At 32.8% G+C, this 21,305-nt stretch overlaps 1 protein-coding gene across 3 annotated transcripts in view; it reads left to right on the top strand.

Annotated features, from left to right (window-relative positions):
• LOC106620796 (nitric oxide synthase) overlaps positions 1-21,305 on the top strand; it is a 263,001-nt gene that overhangs the window by 195,676 nt on the left and 46,020 nt on the right. For all 3 annotated transcript variants that reach the window (XM_070106373.1, XM_070106375.1, XM_070106374.1), the window contains 3 exons: positions 12,818-13,027; positions 20,069-20,213; positions 20,905-21,009. In XM_070106373.1, coding sequence (XP_069962474.1) covers positions 12,818-13,027; positions 20,069-20,213; positions 20,905-21,009 — 460 coding nt within the window. The remainder of the gene's footprint in view (positions 1-12,817; positions 13,028-20,068; positions 20,214-20,904; positions 21,010-21,305) is intronic.

Below are 21,305 nucleotides of genomic sequence, written 5' to 3'. Positions count from 1 at the left end.
GTATCTTATTGCGGAGCTTAGTTATGGCAAGTTATTTGTTTTTGATTAATGGCGTTTTGTGGGCGTGGCAGTGGTCCGATTACGCCCATCTGCAATACCAACCGTCTCACGGTACCATAAAACATGTCTACCAAGTTTCATAAAGATATCTCAATTTTTACTCAAGTTAGAGCTTGCACGGACGGACGGACAGACGGACGGACGGACAGACGGACGGACGGACAGACAGTCACCCGGATTTCAACTCGTCTCTTCATTCTGATCATTTATATATATATAACCCTATATCTAACTCGATTAATTTTAGGTGATACAAACAACCGTTAGGTGAACAAAACTATTATACTCTGTAGCAACAGGTTGCGAGAGTATAAAAAAAAACCGGTTCACTTGTCGACTATTTTAAATATTCTGTATTGCGTCGACAGTATTTTGACCTAAACAAAAAATGTTATAATATTTACTTAAATAAGGTAAAAAAGAATATTGTACGTAATCTAAAATCGTTTTACGATTTTGTTATTTCTAAACTCAGGATTTACAAATTTCCGTCGGCGATGAAATACAAATCTATAATTTCAAGTGACAATGACGTTATATCCAATATGTCTGCAGAATCAGGACAAACTACTGTAGTAATTCTCCTAAATTTTTTTCCTTTCAGCACGTGTTGTGTCCGAATAATTTAATTAACGCTCCAATTATTTCTGAAGAAGACGTCCTACTTAATTTAAATAAGTTGAAACCAGCTTTTAGTTACGGCCCAGACATGATACCCTCATGCTTCCTTAAAAATAGTGCCAAATATATTTACTTGCCTTTATATAAATTTGATTTTCTGGTCTTTCAGCCAAGATTTCTTTAATGGGTAGCTTCTTATCTTTATTACAAAACACAACGAGTGATATTTGAAGACACTCTTTTTAATACAATGAATGGCTCTTCAGGTGTTCTGCAAGGTAGTCGTCTTGTCGTTTCTGTTCTTGTTGTTTATTAACGATATCTTTTCTGTAATCATTTTATTATACGCCGACGACGTAAAGCTTTTTGAATCATACACTTCAACTGATGAAAGGTGTCTGTTGCAAACAGACTTAAACAATTTGGTTGCTTGGTGTGATAGATATGATTTGCCATTAAATCTCAATAAATGTAAAACGGTGTGATTTTACCGTAGATCTGTGCACCCCTCTCCTTATGTAATAAAAAGCCATAGTCTAAGGGAAGTTTTTAACTTTGTTGATTTTCTGGATAAGCTTAATTTTAGTCTTTATATTGATACCATGGTCTAGAAAGCAAAAGGTGTCCTCAGTTTTGTTAAACGTTGGTCTAAAAAATTTAGAGTGGATCTCTATTTTGTTCAAAAACAATTTTTACTTTTCGTCTTAGGGCATTTCCAATGGGATTCTAGGGTAAGTCTCTCCCTCTATGCACTAGTCGTTTAAAACTTATAAATCTACCTAAACTTTTTAGTCGTAGGGAAATGCTTGGCATAATATTCTTAGTGAAAATCTTTCCTCCTGTGTGAAATTAAATTCAATATTTTATCAGTTTAGACCTTTACTGTAAAAATCTCGTAGATCAAATTTCGAACTAAACGAACCACTCCGTCATATAAGTCATGATTTTAATTCTCATTCCTGCACATTTGACTTACCTGACTCACTTTTTATAATTAAAAAGACTTTATTGCAAAATTTATTAAATCGTAACTATAAATCTTAGCTGTTGAAATTTTTCTTTCTGCAGCTGAGCAGTTTTAGATCTCAACACTTAACAATTTTTTTTGGACTTTTCTGACTCGGCTAATTCTGCACGTATGCGGATTGCCCCCTCGCGTTGGTTGGGCGGGAGGAGGGTAATCGTTGGGTTATTATTATTATAATAAATTGCGACTTTTCACCTGATTTTAAACCGTTTAGGTTAGTCTTCAAAGTTATAACATTATATTAATGGTTTAGCGCTCAAAATAAATGGCATTCGCCATGGTCGAAACCTCATATCCTTAATATAATGAATTTACAGCCCGATTTGGACAGTTTATGCGCATAGGATTAAATACCTCAAGGGCACTACTTGTGCAAAGTTTTGTCCCGTTAAATTCATTCGTGTTTGATTTGTATTCTGGAAGTTAAAGAATAAGATGGAATTTAAAGGTATGTTATATGGGAAGTAGCCGTGGTTGTTGTTGAAATTGGTCGGGTAGTTCCTGAGATATAAGATTTCACGTAAGGGTGGGCGGTGAAACGTCCATTGTTAAATTTTTACGCCTTTATTCAGTGAGTATATGGGAAGTGGGCGTGGATTTTACCAATTTTCACAGCGTATAAAAAAAAACGTGTTTCCAGCAAGCTTGGTTAAGTTAACTTAAGCGGTTTGAAAGATATGTACACTAAACCATTTAGGGGCGCCCAATTAAAAATTAAAAATTGTGCCAACAGGTGTCCTATGTTACCTCCTTTGTATAAAGTCACAGTTAGAGACATATCTTAATTTGCCATAACGCACTTTATAGGTTTAAGTTGAATGGCGTTTTTCGGGCGTGGCAGTTGTCCGATTGGAACAAATGTACTAAGTTTCATAATATATGTATCTCGATTTTCACTCAAGATGTCGTTTGCAGCAGATTGACAGTCACCCGGATTTCAACTCGTTTCGTCAACCTGGTCATTTATATATATATATATAACACTATATCTATCTTGTTTAGTTTTAGGTTACACAAACAACCTTTACTTTGCTTTATATTGCGAGAGCATAAAACTAAGTGAATCTATATACCTTCAATATAAGTTAATAAGATACCAAATTTGATTGTAATTCATTTACGACTTTGTCCAACAATGAAGTTGAACTTACATTTTGAATATAAAGGTTTGCCAACACCTAAAGATATTTAGCCGGCTTTCGGCTGTATAATTATTTGTCAAATCTTCATTTGTTTTGTTGGCGACACCAATAAAACTTCGACCGAAAATATTTGAAGTTCGTAATACCAAAAAAGAATGGGTTGGTCTAAGCTTGAATTACTTCAACTTCAATTCAACTGAGGGAAGCTTAAAACCGTAAAAGGGGTATATATGTATATACATACATTAGTTGTAAACACAAATTCCACTTCACTGTCTTTTCAAAACAGCAGCTTTTTTAAAAACTTCTTTACAGAAAACGATTTATGTAGCTTTTTAATAACATTTAATCTTAAAACTTCATAAGATTATTTGAATTTTTTTAATTTAATACAATAAGTTGTATAAGAGATGCTACTTTAAATCAACATTCTATCTGATAAGTTTAAGGATTTATAAGTAAGTCTAGCCGGCTTTGTTATACCGTATGTTACGATCTTAATAACATGCATCTGCGTCCTTATGCATATACTTCTGTAGCGCAGCCTTTAGTTTCAGTGATCCACATACTTGTAGATGCTTTTTATTATATACCTTTTACGTATTTATTTAACAAAAACGTTTTTGAAGCTTCTTTATACATCAATCTTTGTACATATATCAGGGCATTTACTATATAAAAATATATAAGCTTGTCCAAAATTTGTCATTTGAATTTAAGTTGTCTTCTTCTAAACAAAAAGTAATACAACAATAAATAAAAACTACAAATTTATTCTCAATAATGTTTTGCTACTTCAATTATCTGTTGTTTTTACGTCAGCGTATTTTTCAAAATTTTAATGATGCCACGAGCAACTCCTACTTTTTTTAAGCAGTTTTTAATTAAATGGTTTTAAATGCTCTTTTACTACTTCTACTGCGAATTGGCTTCTCCGTACAAATCTTATCTTTCCATGTGCCAGCCGTTGACTTGTTAATGATAACCTTCAGTGCCTTAAGGTGGCAGAAGTACTTACAGTTTAATGTATTTTTTTGCAAAATTTAGAATTTTTTTCATATATACCGTAATGAACAGAACTATTGGCACAGCGAAATACCAGATGTTTATTTAATACTAATTATAAAAGAAAATAACTACTTATTATAGCGAAACAAAATTATTGGCACACTCCATAAAATCAGGCTATTTCGTTTACATTTTATTAATCGTCGCAACCCTTTTTAAAATCCCGTTGTGTTTACATAAGCAACTGCGTTGTCAAACGGTATTGTATCTTTATTTATAGTTAACTTTGCTTTACTTTTATTAAAATGAGCAGCAAAAAATATGAAATCAGTGTATACCGTACGCTGAGATTAGTGAAATAATGGACAGAAGCCGATATACCATACGGAGTATTGTTAAACGTTTTAAAGGTGCTGCATCTTTGCAAATCAAAGATAAAAAAGAACTCCAGCATATTCCACACAAATCCCTACAGAAGTTAAGGAAGTGATGAGAAAAGATATTGATCCAATAACGGTCCGGAGAGCACTGCGTGAAGCCAATTACAATTCTCGCCTAGCTAGACGCAAACCTCTCTTTTCGAAAGCGAACCAAAGGAAGCGTTTAGCTTATGCGAAGGAATACCTAAGCAAGCCAAAGGACTTTTGGGACTGTGTACTCTTCTCAGAAGTTCAATATTTTTCAATCTGACGGTCGGCAAACTTTGTGGAGAAAGCCTAACATTTAATCACAAAAAAGGAACCCTGCTGCTACTGTAAAATATAGAGGTGGAGGAGTATTGTATGCAGTTCTATGCCCGCTGCAAGTGTCGGAGAGCTGGAATTCATAGATGGTATTACGGATAAGAAATATTATATGGAAATTCTGAAGAGAAAAATAAAAAGGAGTGCCGGAAAATTTAAATTGTCAGGGTTATTCACATTTTAACACGATAATGATACCGAACATACTGCTTATGATGTACCGGATCCGCATCAATCGCCCGATTTAAACAAAATAGAAAATTTGTGAGCAGAACTAGATAGGCACGTTAAGAAGGAAGCAATATTAACAAAAGCCAAGTTGAAGGTGGTACTAGTGGAGGAATGGCAGAATATTGGGGCAGAAACGAATTTTTTGGTATTCAAAATTTATTTAATATGTGGTAAAAAACAGTGGTAAAGTTAAAGTATTTTCTGTGCCAATAGTTTTGTTCATCACTGTATGTATGCATCTGTTCTTATGTACACACATACCTATGTATATACATACATATGTGGGTATGTAAATATTTATATAGCTAATCAGCTAGGCGGTCTTTAAAATGAGCCGGCAGTTAATGGAATTTAGCCTTTATTCTCTTCTTGCGAGACCAATAAGAGTGATATGATTTTCTTTAAACAAAACACACTAATTGTTAAGGAAATTCAAATATATTTTATTTAGTGTGAAATATTTTATAATCGATACAATTATGTTTTGAATACTACATCATTAAATGGTCTTCATGACTTCTTTTGCAAGAACGAATTCTATAAACTCAATTTTCGAGTACAATGTTACAATTTCTTGAAATTATCGAATCTCCAAACATTTCTCGCAATAATTCGGTTGTTGCACGTACTATGTGACACACCGTTGTTGGAACCAGATGTTGTCAAGATCAATTTATTCCAAATCTGGCCATAAAAAGTTGGTTATCATCGACCTATACCGCTCTCCATTGACAGTAACGGTGTCACCAGCTTCATTTCGATAGAAGTACGGACCGATGATTCCCTAGACCAAAAAGCACACCAAACTATTGTATTAATTGTTTATTTACTGTACCACTCAAATGAAAGTGAGCCTTAACGAAGAAGATTATTTTCTTAAAAAATCGTTTAAAAGGCAATTAATAATATTTATATAAATATAATAAGTAATGAAGGGCTAAGTTCGGTTGTAACCGACCATTTCCTACTATAGCAATTAAAAAAAAAAAATGCCGGGGACATATTTTCAGGCGTAGCCAAAACTTTATATTAAAGAAGTAAGAAAGGTCGAAATTCGAATCAGACCGAACATTTTATACTTTCGCAATTTACGCGGTGAGAAAATAACTTCTTGTGTTAGCAGAACTTTATAATATTATAGGTAAGGAAGAATAAATTCGGGTCCGAACATTTCATAGACGTTGGCAAAACTTTATATTAAACAGTTAAGGAAAAGCTAAGTTCGGATGTAACCGAACATTTTATTTTCATGAGACTGGTAAGGACCAGGAGTAATACTTTCAGGTGTTGGCAAAACTTTATTTAAAAACTGTTGCGGAAGAATTAAATATTCATTCTTTTCCGGAATCTTAAAGGGATAACAATCAAATTTGGCATTTTATTAAGGGGGTATTCTAGTCTTGAAGCCCGAATTTTGAGCGTTTTTTTGCAATTGATAAAGAAAAGCATTTGATATTTATACTCTCGCAACATGTTGCCATACTTAACTTGACCCAAATTTGCACAGGACAATTGTTGTCAACCCTTCTTACGATAGTGTGAAAATAGATGAAATCGGAAGATAACCCCGCTCACTCCCCATGTAACGATTTTGTTAAAAACTACTAAAGGTGTGATAAATTAGTAACGAAATGGGTCAAAGACATTAAATTTTGCATCCAGGATGGCACAAGAAGGCTTTATAGGAACCGGTATCAAAATTGGATACCGGGTGTGTCACACTTAAGGGTGAAATCACATTTCTCGGCACCTGCTGAATCAATTTCAACTAAATTTTGTACATAACATTCTTTTAATATTCCTATGTTACAGTGCGAAAATGGAGGAAATCGAAATTGGACTAAGACCACGCCTACTTTTCATATAACACAATTTTAAATACAATCTGATTGTTTCAAATTCAAGTATACATATAAAACACCAATTAATACAACAGGACAAAACTTTGCAGGAGTGCCACCTTATTACCAAAAATTGTCAAAATCGAACTATAACTGGTCAAGCTCCTAGGTACCGAATATGTAGACCCCGGTGCCCATAGTCGACTCTTTGTTGAAAATATCAGTCAATGTGCGAGGTATATAATTAAAATTCGTAGAGTAACCTTTCCCGTTAACAGTATATCTGAATGTCAAAAATGGGTTCAATTGAGTCAATTCTTCCCTGCGCCCCCATATACCTAATGTAAAGATTTTTGAACTTCCGGCTGACTTTATACCGCATATATCGGCTAATATGTGAGTTATAACAATGAAAATGAGAAAACGTGCTTTATTAGTAACAGTGTATCTTTGTACCTGTAATCCAGCATTAGTATGTGGCATGTTAATAGCATGTAGCATTAGCAAAAACTCCTCACCCCCTACTCCCATATACTACATATAATGATTTTCGATTTTATACTTTCGCATCATGTTATTACAGAATAAAATAGTTTTGTTCACCTAGAACTAATCGAGATAAATATAGGGCATCTTGCAGGTGCAATATTCGAAAGTAGTACTATCGTGGAACGGTTTACTCAGAGAGGTATCAAATTGTGTTTTAAAAGGGAAACAACACTTGTCCAATTGAAGTTCTTGAGTTAGCATGGCGCAGTTGTAAAATCCCTGTTCGTAGTCGATTTACATCATCGACTGAATCAAATAGTGATTTTAATATAGTCTTACGACTGTTATTTCTATTAAGAACTAAAAAGGTAAATACAAACTCATCGAAAATATGATTAACGAAACATACAATTATACAACCTTAGTACGAAAATGAAAACGGTGAATGGAGAACATATACAATTATTTTACAATTTTTAAGTTTATTGGAAAGTCATCGGAAACCTTCTAGAAATGACGTTTTAAACTAGACAAATTTTCTAAATTGTGATCATAAAAATGGTCTTCTATGTGTTTATACATATGTTCCACAACTTTAAAACTTCTTCCCATAAAAAAGCTACATACAAGTATATTAAATGAAAAGAAAAGAATAATTATATTGTATATTGCATTATTGCAAAAAAGTTTCAACATATCTGTCAAATTAAAATTTGCTAATATTGAGACAGTGTATTATTCTATATATATGTCATCAAATTACAGTATATCTTTATATTTCCGATTTAATCGAAAATGCTTAAATGAGACCATACGTTTTACTAGGCCTCATACATCCAATATAATGACTTGTTCACTTTACACTGGAATAATGAATAAATAGTTTCTAAGCGCAGATCTGCCTCGAAAAATTTCAATGGCTGGCTGCGCTCGCTTACATGTTAATGTAGTTTTTGGCGATCGTACATGACAAACTGATTGTAACTTGAATAAATAATAACATCTCAATTGTCATTTGTCATAATGGTGATAACGTTTTTCCTTTTTTTTTTAAATACTATAACTCATTGATATGGCGTATCAGTAGTGCACATGGGCTCTCGGAACATTATGCATCAAGCCTTATGACTCATTAACCGATTTGACCTTTTTTCAAATTCATTGTGAATTCCATTCTTTCAAATTCTCTCGGTGAGCTTCGATTATGTTATTTCAATATAATATGTTTAATACAAACGCGTTAAATTATATTATTGTAAATAATTCAACACAGTAAAATGTTATTTATTAATAAAGACAAAACGTTGTAGGTGGTATAAAAATGGCATTTTGAACACTACTTCAAAATTTGAAAATGAATAATAAAAAATTTCTTTGAGTTGATATTAAATACAAATCAACTTAAGATGTTGAATTTGTTTTTATTAATTTTATATTCATGTTTGTAGCAAATTCGTTATTTCTGAAGTTGTTTGTTGATAGCATTAAATATAATAAAAGAAATAGGACAAGTTATTTTTAACTTATAATAAAAATATTTATAATTTTAATCCGCAAACGTACATTGTTTGGCCTTGAGACTTATTTATACCAGCGACCGTAAATAATGATTATTGTTGAGACTTTTAAATGAAAAAATCAATAACTTAGGATCGTCATACAAACAAAAAAACACAGATAATGTCATGTAAGTCCTTTTTCGACGATTGATTGGTTAATTTCAGATTTTTATAATTTTCTTCACTGCATATGATATATTATAATAATTTTTGAGCAAAAAAATAAAAAACCATAAATAATGATTCTTTCACTTTACAGTATACAAATCGAACATCAATAAATATATCAGAATCTTACGTCCAAAATATAAGTATGTCGAAATCGCACTACGATAACATTATTTGTGTTTTTTTATAACGCCACCATTAATTTTTTTGCCGTTATGGTTATATTTTATTTTTTGTTTAAATTTTCTATTTACTAGAAAGTAATGATTTAAAATTTTAGTTGTCACTACAAAGGCAAAGAACGAATTTACAATATTAATGCATAAGAATAATATATGATTCATTGAACCTGGCGTTTATATTATAATATAGCTCTATTTAACGGACGCTCTATTATGAGGACATCTTCAGATTAACCGTCTACATTTGACATGACGTTCTAATAACAGGACGCTCCTTTGTACGGATGCGGACACGAATTTTCTTAGGTAAAAGAAGCTCTATTAAGTGGATGCGGCGCTCTTTTAACCGGACAGACACACTATTAACGAACATTTTTATGCCAAATGTGCGTTCTTAATATATACATATGTATGTATTTTGCCTCAAATGTATAATTCGGGGAATTACTTCAAACTCGTATGCATTGTAATTATAGAAATCATTACTGCCAGTACGCTTAAGTAACCTAAAGAAACATGAATGGATTGTAATAATGTGTTGTCTGTGAAAGAAAAAATTGAAGTTATTAACGCTGCGGCTAAAGAAAATTTGTCAGTTAGAAGTGCAGCAAATAAATTCAAGATCAGTTTGTATGGCGGCTATATGATATTGTAATCTGATATCGGCCGTTCCGACAAATGAGCAGCTTCTTAGTGAGAAAAGGACAGAAAAATTTCAAATTGATAGCTCAAAAAGTGAGGGACTAGTTCGTATATATACAGACAGACGCACAGACAGACGGACATGGCAAATTCAACTCAGCTCATCATGCAGATCATTTATGTATATATTTTATATGATCTCCGAATTTTCTTAATATACCGTGTTCAAGGTATAAAAAGTATTGTCTCAAATTGAAACAATGAACGTTTGAGAGGCTTTCTATTTTATGAAAAAAGCTTGGAAATACTTGAATACGAAACTAACTACGGGATTCGTAAAAACTGAGTGGTTGAGTACTGATTCTGCCAAAGATTTGCCATTGGCGCAAATAAGACGAGTTTTTTTTGATCCAGAAATTATTTCCCCTGCTGAAGAGATACTAAAGCTATACTTCAACAATTTGCAAGAAATAACTATCAGGGCTTTGAGCAACTGAAAAATATTGAGTCAGTTTACCAATCTGAACTTCTAAAGCAGCAAAAAGTAAAAACGCTTTAAACAAAAAATTACAAATTTCTTCTTAAATAAATATATACATATGTATGTGTATATACTTGCAAACATTTTTTGAACATTATTAAATAAACAAAATTATTTAATTTTAATTTAATTAATATAATATATTTATTAAGGACAATCTATTAAGCGAACAACTCTATTAACAGGACAGAAAGGCTGGTCCCGTCAGTGTCTGCTTATGGGAGATCTTGCTGTATATATAATATAATATATTGTAAATTGATTTTATTAAGTAAAGTTTCCCTCTACCATATTTGTATGCTTGCAACATGTTGCTACAGAGAATAATAGTTTTATTCACCTAACGGTTGTTTTGAATACCTAAAACTATAGATATAGAGTTATGTATAGCAAGTTAAGGAATGCTACTTCTTTGCATTAAAATAGCTGACACTAAAGGAACACCTGCATTTTTTTTACAAAAAAGGTCACGTAGTAATCCGCAGCAGCATTTTTGGCGACAGCAGCAATCAACTGCGTAGGTTAAGCTAAGAATATACATGTAAAATAAAACCAGACTCAATTTGGAGTTCAACCGAAACGGTTAAGAGCACTTTCAATTCATTAAAAACGGTTAAGTGCATTATAAATTAATTTACCATATAATACATATTATATAAACGTTCAGAATGATGCGACGAGTTGAAGCCCGGATGACCGTACGCCCGTCTTTCTGTGTAAGCTGTAACTTAATGTAGTTTTGTTAAAAACTACTAAAAGTGCGATAAATAAGTAACTAAATGTGTCTGAGACATTAAATTTTACATCCAGATGGAGGAAATCGAACAACAACCACCCATGTAACTCAAATTTACATTCCATCCGATGTTTCCACTTTCAAGTATGCAACCCAAGCACCAACGAATATCTCGGGATAAAACTTTGCAGAAATAGTGCGTTTAAGATATGCTGTCTCAAGTCTTAAAATTGGTAAAATCGGAACATAAATGTTCTAGCCTCCATATACCGAAAATATAAACCGTAGTGCCTATAGCTGAAAATTTAAACCATAGATACCGCTTTCAAATGTAATTCGTTGTACTAAATAACAATCTTGTATCTTATTGTGAAAGATGCACGTCCATCTGCAATACCAACTCTCCTTGGGTGCCAAGGCACATTATATAAATATTTAACTCATACACTGACCGACATATTTAGCATAGGATTTGTTAAAATAACGGGTAATATATGGGGGTTAGGATAACTCGTTGACCAAAATCACATATTTTATGCATTAAACGATTGTATATTATGTCCAATATTAAACGGTTAGTTAATATGCGAGATAAAGTCAAACGGAACTGATATTAGTTATATGTCGGATAGGGCAGCTTTTCACCTGATGGTGGCCCATTTTATGTACAAAGATAGATTGTTATTAGAAAAACATTTTGTTTCAATTTCATTAAGATAGCTCAAATATTGACCGATATTTGCGGTATAAAGTCTACCGGAAGTTCGCAAATTTTTCTATTGGGTATATGAGGACTAAAGAACTTATTGATCTGATTCAACCCATTTTTGGTACACGGGCATATTGTTACCAGGTAGGGATTTTTTCTGAGTTTCTATAATATATCCCACAGATTGACTGATATTTTTGATAAAAAATTCACAATATGAACTGGTATCGATTTGGTAAATTTTTGGTCATAAGATGGCGCACTTTAAAGGCTATATTTGTGCAAAGTTTTATCCCGATACATTCATTGGTTCTGAAAGTGTATACTGGAAAGTGAAAGAATCAGATGCAATTTATAATTTTGTTATAGAAGGAGTAGACGTGGTTGTGGTCCGAATTCGCCCATATTCGCAGGTTCCGAGACATAAAGCCCTCTTCTATGATCTCGGGTGCACAATTTTATGTTGATGACGCATTTATTTATTGATTTATCGCGCATTTAGTAGTTATTATAAGAACCGTTATATTGGGGGTGGGCGGGGTTATCATTCAATTTCATCCATTATTACAGTACTTACAGGGGTGCTTAAAGGATTTGTCCTTTGGTTATAATACCTTGATGATGGGCGTGGCATCGCCCACATTTAGGTGAAAACTCATATCTCGGGACCTGATCGACCGATTTTAACCGAATTCGGTAGGTATTATTATCCTAACATTTTCCTTTCACAGGAAAATACAACTTTGCACGAATAGCGCATTTGAGGTGAGTTATGACTAAAAATACCTATAGTTGACTTTTTACCGAAAATATCGGTCAATGTTCGAGATATATAACTAACATTCGAAGAAAATGCTTTCCTGATACTAGTATGTCTGCATGTCAAAACTATGTTGAACCGGATCAATAATTCCCTTAGCCCCCATTTACCTAATAAAAAGATTTTCGAGCTATCTGTTGAATTTATACTATATGCGGTATGAATATGAAATCTTCGGTTACACACGAACTTAACTCTTATTTCTTTTTCTAAATAAGGTATTTTATATAGTTACTCAATGACTCCTTTAAGAGATATAGCTCGTTCTAACCTTGCTTTCACTTACCTTTCTTTTCAGCAATGGCTGTCCAGCTGATTGGATATGGATTGTACCACCTATGTCTGGTTCGATTACGCCTGTCTTCCACCAAGAAATGGCTTTGTATTATTTAAAGCCATCGTTTGATTATCAGGATCCAGCCTGGCGTACGCACATATGGAAGAAGGGACGCGGAGACGGCAAGAGCAAAAAACCGAGACGTAAATTTAATTTCAAACAAATTGCAAGGTGAGGAAAGGATTTCTGACTGTAAATATATGTTGATACACTTCTACTGGCATATGTATAAATAGGCATAAGGGAATAAAAAGGAAAAGCAAATATGAGGAATGAATTCAAATTAAGCAATGTATGCACGGAAATGACGACAATAAAAGCGCGAGTGACGATAGCAAACTGCCGTATGTGTATATGTAAGATTGTCATAAAGCGAGCGCAAAAAATTGTTCTCTATTGGCAATGGTAATTACTGGTTTGCTTTGTTTTCATATTGTCGTATTTACGCATCGTCACAAACGAAATCTCTGGTGTTCTGTTTGTCGTAGTCCCACATTTGTTTCAGTGACACATTCGTACATACATATGCTTGATACTGGATTAACTTAAAGAACGCCATTCAGTGCAGTTTATTTACAAATTCTTACAAACGAGTAAGCCATTTCTTCTGCCAACAAATTTTATTTGTTATAATATGTTGTTGTAATTCAGTGATCGTTGCGTCAGTAACTCGAAAGTTTATTGGATTAAATTGACAATGCAAAATGTGTAATATTTAAAGTGTGACGTTGTGCGACGGCTGACAATCGTATTATCATAAACCCACATATGTATGCAAATGAGTCCTTATTTGTGTCGCATACAAAATGCGAACCTTAGCACTATTGTATGTATGAAGTGTAATCAGATTTAAAGTAACATTTAAAGTGTAAATGTACATGTGTTTGGACTCAGAAAACAACGGGCCTTGGTTTGATTTAACATCTACAGCAATGTCGCGTACGAACTGCACATACCTTATTTTTGTTTCTTTAATCCTTCAAATATGAATAAGAATAAAAAATAGATCTAAATTTACTTTTATGTATAAGAAATGAAAATACAATTAAATAAAAACCAGTAAATTCCATTGTTTAATTTAAACTTTTTTTATCATTAAAATCATTGAATATGATGAGACGTTCTATTTTTGTGTATTGAAGCAGATGTCGATGGCAAATCAGTATAAAATATTTTCTTAGAATTTTTAACTTTGAGTGATTTAACAAGGCAAAAATATAGTTAAACAAGTAAAAAAGGGATGTAACCGAACATTTTATATCAGTGGTATAGGAGATATGCAAATTAAACTTATTAGGGGAAGGGACCACGCCCAATTTTAAAAAAATTTAAAAGTGCAGATGTCCCTCCCAAATGTGATGCTGTATACCAAATAAGAGTCTTGTATCTTTTTGTGGAGCTTAGTTATGGCACCTTGTAGGTTTGCTTTTAATGGTGTTTTGTAGGGCTGGTAGTGGTTCGATTACGCCCATTTGGAATGCAGGCCTCTCTTAGGTACCAAGGAACATATGTATGTAGCAAGTTCAAGATATCTCAATTTATACTCAAGTTATCGCTTACACAGAAAACTTTACAAACATACTACAACCATACAGGTGAAACTAATAAAAGCTCCTCCGAATTCTCGACTCTGCAAACTTCATTTCTTTGTTTCCCCTCAGTACGGTAGTAATATAATATAAAACGAAATATATTATGACTTAATTCACATATCTGTATATCTGCAAACTAGTCCCTCAGTTTTTAAGCTTTCGATCTGAAATTTTGTACCTGTCCTTTTCTCACTAAGAAGCTGCTCATTTGTCGGAACGGACGATATCGGACCACTATAGTATATAGCTGCCATACAAACTGAACAATCGGAAGCAAGTTCTTGTTTGGGAAACTTTTTTATTTGACGTAATATCTTCACGAAATTAAGCAGGAGTTATTGTTTGAGGCAACAACGTAATCTCCGAAAACCTTGAACAGATCGATCAACAATGAAATCTCCGAAGAAATTGTATAGATCGGATGACTATAGCATATAGCTGCCATACAAACTGAACGATCGAAATCAAGTGCTTGTAAGGAAAACTCTTTCATTTGATGAGGCATCTTCGCGAAATTTGGCATAGAATATAATTTAAAGCAATAGTGCAAGCTCCGACGAAATTTTACAGATCGGATGACTGTAACATGTATCTGCCATATTAACTGAACGATCGGAGTAAAATCTTTGTATGGAAAACTCTTTCATTTGACGAGGTATCTTGACGAAATTTGGCATGAATTATTTTCTAAAGCAAGAATATAATCTCCGTAAAAATTATTTAGATCGGATCGCTATGTCATACTGCTATCATAAAAACTGCTCGATCAGAGTAAAGTGTCTGCATGGAAAATTTTTTATTTTTTATTGCCGATTCAAGAAATTAGATCTAAATCAAGTTATGGTAAAGAACCTTTGTATCTGTAAAGGATATTATAGCTTCGGTGCAACCGAAGTTAACGTTTTTTCTTGTTTGTCCTGCTTTTCAGCAGGTAGATTAAAGTAAGCTTGATATGCTTTGCAAATCTTTAAATTTTTACTTAAATCATACTTTTGACGGCAACAGCGCGCGAAGACCGACATCATATGGACGCGAAAAGCAAAAATGGTCAAATCGCTATAAATAATTGATTAAAAACAAATATTTTCGATTTGTAAACATCCTTTCCTATATATATTTGCTTATATAACCAGAATATGTTAAGTAAAACGCATGCGCCAAAAAATTATTTTTGTTGACCAGTGTATTTTCTTCTTTCTTTTTTTTTGATGCAAATACTATTTAAACTGTTTTATTTTTGAATAAACCTCAATGAAAAATTGATAGCATATACCATTATTAATTCAATAAATACCCTTTAAATTTATAAGTCAATAAGAATATTAAAATATTTGTATATAGGTATTGTACAATGTATAGTATAGGCGGATTTAAATTAAAAGTAGACATTTATTATGTGTACTTATATAAGTATTTGGATATTTATTATAATTAGTATTTGTGTACACACGATTCCTCTGCATGGCCATAAGATTTCGCGTTTAATATAAGTACATTTAACGCCAATACTTTGACAAAAGTGGATGGTAAAGTTTTTAATTGAATCGCCATGCATTGCATGGTAAAAATTGGAAAATGCGTTATAGTAATATTAAATAACGGTACATTATGCGCATCATAAAATGAAGACAATACATACATAAGTACAATGCAACGTAAATTATGTCCTTAACAGGGTAAATTAAGTTTCCCACGAAGTTTGTATCACTCAAAAGGAAACGTCGGAGACCTTATAAAGTGTATCCCATACAAATGATCAGCGTGGCGACCAGGGTCGATTTAGTCATGTTCGTCAGCATGTCTATCTGTGTATAGACGAACAAGTTCGTCAGTTTTTGAGATAGAGGTCTGAAATTTTGCGCACGTAACTTTCCTCTTAAGAATCTGCTCGGATATCGGACCTATGGTGGTCATAAAACACACCGATCAAAATCAAGTTATTGTATGTAAACTTTTTATTTGACAAGATATTGGCATAGAATATTGTCCAAAGCAACGCTAAAATCTCCGATCATATTGTTTAGATCGCACAAGCCGTTGAAAATCAATCAATCAAAGATCGGTTTATACCCTATATTGTAAGCTTGGGTGCAGTCGATTTTAACGTTTTTTCTTGATAAAATAAAATAACAAATAAGAAGGTATTAAGTTCGACCGAAACCATTTTGTTTCGGAATGTGATTTTAGAAGTTCTCAACCAATGCCTTTTTATTCCGTTAACTGATTTCAATAGTAGCTCACATACGAACTAAAATGAAAGTTATTTAAGACACAGCCAACAAAACTAACCGACTACAAAAAGTTTCACTATTCCAGTGCATATGGAGTATATACCATATACGGACATTTATGTATGTGCATATGCGTGTATGTAGGTATATTTTGTAGGCAGACAACCAAATTGGAAGCGAGCTCCAACATCAAAGCAAACCATTGCGTATTGTTGTTGTACAAATATTAAGGACAATAAATGAGCATCAGTTTGGTGCAGGTGAAATTGAAATTCATAGCTGATATAGCCGGTAGTATACATATACAGTTCCGCACATGTGCAAAAAATGCAAATTCACTAAAAGCAAATAAGTGTAATTGCAAAGCGTCAGCATTTTGATTGAGAACGCTCGTTTGTTGAATATACTCGTATATATTTTTTTAATAAAATCACTATGAAAATGTGAAAAATTAAATTCGTCAACATTAATGACACGACCGGATAGTAAAAGTACGGTACACCAACAAATGCTAGTATTAATACATACATATGTACATTTGTACAAAGATACGTTTTCATGCGAAAGAGATGTCTGATGCAAAATCAGAATGACAGAATGGGAGCACATCCAACAATGCACAATGCATGAAAATCTAACAACAAATGAAAATCAGGGCTGCTTTAGCGAATAAGAGGGAAACAATACGACTCACAGTCGGCGACAAACTAGCATGGTCGGCGAAGTCAGTACGCTACTGCTTTTTAGTTAAACTCTGGCAACATGTTGCAACATAGTATAATAGTTTTGTTCACCTAATGGTTCTTGTAACAGGTAGATATAGACTTATATAATATAATATATGTATTCATACATGATCAGGATGAAGAATGAGCTCAATTCCGTGTAACTGTCTGTTGGTCCGTGCAAGCGATAACCTGATATCTCGGTAAAACCTGGTACATGTATTCCTTGACAACCTGAATGGACGGAATCGGACAATTGCCACGGCCACAAAAGGCGTTTAATAGAAATACAATAAAGGTCTACAACTATGGTCAAAATTAAGATACAATACAGCAGTTCGGTACATAGCATCGAAGTATTAATATGCATTTGGGGCTTAAAACTTTTTAAAAAGGGGCATGGATCCGCCTCCGCAAACTATATCAACCTAACCTAACGACTGCAGCACTAATGTCAACTAAAGTTGGTGAATAACATTACCCCGACATTCTTATGCACACATGGCCAAACAACTGTAACCACGCTTTCGATATACCACAATCGTAAATTTTATATGATATTTTAATTCTTCAGTATATACATATGTATAACAATCCCCACCAAAGTTACCACAAGAAAATTTTGCACAACTGACTGCCTTTCCGTTCGTTCGCTCGTAGGTCCGTGCAAGCGCACGGATATCTTGAGGAAACTTGGCGTTCTGGGAAGGTCAGTATTGTGCGATGAGACCATTGCCACGACCAAAAAATGCCGTTAATCTAAACTCTCTAAAATACTATAACTAATCCGTAAATTAACATACAAAATTGTAATTTGGTGCAGCGGATCGCATTTGGGAGAAGCTTCTGCAGTATAATATTTATTGGGCGTGGCCCCCTAATAGGTTTAATGCATCAATAATATAATTAATATATTTCTTTGTGTGACTGCGATATGCTTATAAGAAAATTAAATTAAAATTAAAACGCGCTTTTCTTTATTAAGATATTCTTTTATCGTTCTTTTATGCTGGCCATTTAGTATTGTCATGTTAAAGACAGTCGATGTTTTCTTTTAATTTTTCTGATGTTGTATATGATAAAATTCAGTTTAAGGTAAAAAGCCGTGATTGTTTCGTTTGAAAACACAAATTAAGGAAAGTTGTAATTATTTCCAGGTCTCTTAAAATGCAAATATGGCACTCACTGAAAATGAGCATCAGCAGAAACTGCCAACGTCTCACCAAAATAATATTTTTAAGGTTACCGATTCTTTTCTTCTAATATTTTTCATGCTTTAATGTTTTTTTCAGAAATCTTAACTTTGAGCTTCTCAACAGAAGTGTTACAAAATTAAGACATTTGAGAGCTTAAGGTTAAATTCATGAAAAAACGGCTCTTTACTGAAAATTTCAATTGCATACAAGTTTACATGTATGTACATTTAAGTACAGAAAAACTTTTAAACTCGCTTTCCGTGTGAACTGAAAGTTTAAAACTTTTTCTAGCAGTAGCTACAGGGCCAATTTGTTTCACTTGACTTTGTCATAGATTTGCTTCAGTAACTGTTTAAGTTTTTTTACTTGGTCTATTGAATGCTGTTTTTTACTGTTATTACAATATTTTGTTGTCTATTGGCCTTAAACGCGATATGCAAATCCGGCGTGTAGATTTAATCATATATGCATATATAAAAAAAAAGATTATATATAAGTAGATACATATGTTTACATATACATGTATATATAAATACATATGTATGTAAAATCAGATATATACTATCCATACATATAATACATACTCGTAGATATATATGTATATCAGAAATCAAATTTTTTCTTCAAGTTGCAATTTTATTAAAATTATGCTTTGATATTTCTTTCTTAATTATACCCAGAACAGGGTATATTAAGTTTGTCATGAAGTTTGTAACACCCAGAAGGAAACATCGGATAGCTTATAATTAGCCATGTTCGTCTGTCCGTCTATATATATACGCGAATTCAGTTTTTAAGATTTTTCACCAAGAAGCTGCTTATTTGTCAGGACCGCCTAAATCGGACAACTATTGTATAAAGTTGTTATACAAACTGACCAATCCAACGCTAGTCTTTGTACAGAAAACTTTGATTAAAATCAAGAAAAAGTGCTTTTAATATATTCTTTATTCTTTTATGGCGCGTTTCTGTAATAATTTATACTAAGGTGAGAATAAAATATATTTTAAGTGAGGTATGGCATAGCAAATTGGTATTTAATGTTCTCTAATGTTTTCTCTATAGAAATTGGCGGTTGGACAAAAAACAGAGAGTCCAATAACGTGTATAATAGTCATAAAATTATTTAGTGATACATATTTACTTCATCCAAAACATGCTATAAGACAACTAGAATGAAAGTTTTTAACATACTTGGCTTACGATTCATATATATTGTTCAGTTTAACTTGATGCTACATAGGGATCTACAAGATTAAGCGAAAGAGTAATGACTTTAAACTTTATAATCATATATATTTCATATATAATCATATGTTATTCAGAAGTTTTTCCATTGCCTGCCAAGGATTAGTGTGCCAAAGTTCAAAATTAAAAAAGAGTTATTGAAGTATTTATATAGACCACATGTCGAATTGCAATGATCAGTGCATATGTATACATATTTCGGTTTTTCTTCCATTTACAGGGCTGTGAAATTTACATCGAAATTATTTGGACGCGCTTTGTCAAAACGTATTAAGGCGACTGTTTTGTATGCAACCGAAACTGGCAAGTCCGAGCAGTATGCAAATCAGTTATGTGAATTATTGGGACACGCGTTCAATGCACAGGTGAGTGATAAGTGAGATAATATCTTGAACTTAACTACACGTTGTACGAGAAGAAGTTCTGAGTTATTTTTGAGGTTCCTTAATCTTTCTTGGTCTTACCAGTATATTTAGGCATAATAGAGTAGCTTTGAGGTCACCCCTTGAAACTATCCCGTATAAAATTTTAGTCTACCTATTTAAATCAATATTCGTTAGTACCAGTTAGTAACAACAAATAAAATTAAGCAAATACTTTTTTATAATATAGATTTAATACTTTCCGATAACTTTCGAAAACCGAAAAGTTATACGGCTCACATTAGGATTGAAGTTATCGGGCTATAAAACTATATTTTATTAAACGTGTTTGTGAAAGCTATCTATGGTGGACATGGCGGAACGGTTTCATACTTTTTATATCCATACCATTTTTAAGATAATTTAATTATATGTTCTACCTAAAATTAGTACTTTAGTCCAAAACTCAAAACTTTCAGAATTGAATAGACTATTTATTTATGCCAGGTTTGTATGATGTACTATGATTTGTAATCAACATGTACAGAAAATTGAAGTTGGTTTTATATTATATATTGTAATTAAAGGAAATATACGAAATTCGAAAATTTAACATGCTGCAAGACTTTGATAATCATTATTAATTTTGCTCAATATATTTAATCACAATTAAAGCTCTCGACCATTGTTTCAGATTTATTGCATGTCAGATTACGATATCTCTTCCATTGAGCATGAGGCTTTGTTGATTGTAGTAGCATCTACATTCGGTAATGGAGATCCGCCAGAAAACGGAGAGGTGAGTGCTTACGCATTGAAAAATAAATAAATAATATGGAAAGAAAGATAACTCAAACACGTTTGTATTTGGTATATATTCGTATGGAAAAATAGCTTATGTTGTATATGGGAATTTTTTTTTGATAAACAATTGAATTTATGTAAGTTACTCTTCCATGATACATAACAATATTGAAATAAATTAAAGGAAGTTTAATAACCAAATATACATTTTTATACTCTCGCAACCTGTTGCTACAGAGTATAATAGTTTTGTTCACCTAACGGTTGTTTGTATCACCTAAAACTAATCGA

This window comes from Bactrocera oleae, chromosome 3 (assembly GCF_042242935.1).
Source record: "Bactrocera oleae isolate idBacOlea1 chromosome 3, idBacOlea1, whole genome shotgun sequence".
NCBI lineage: Eukaryota > Metazoa > Arthropoda > Insecta > Diptera > Tephritidae > Bactrocera > Bactrocera oleae.
This window is presented reverse-complemented; position numbering and strand designations above follow the sequence as displayed.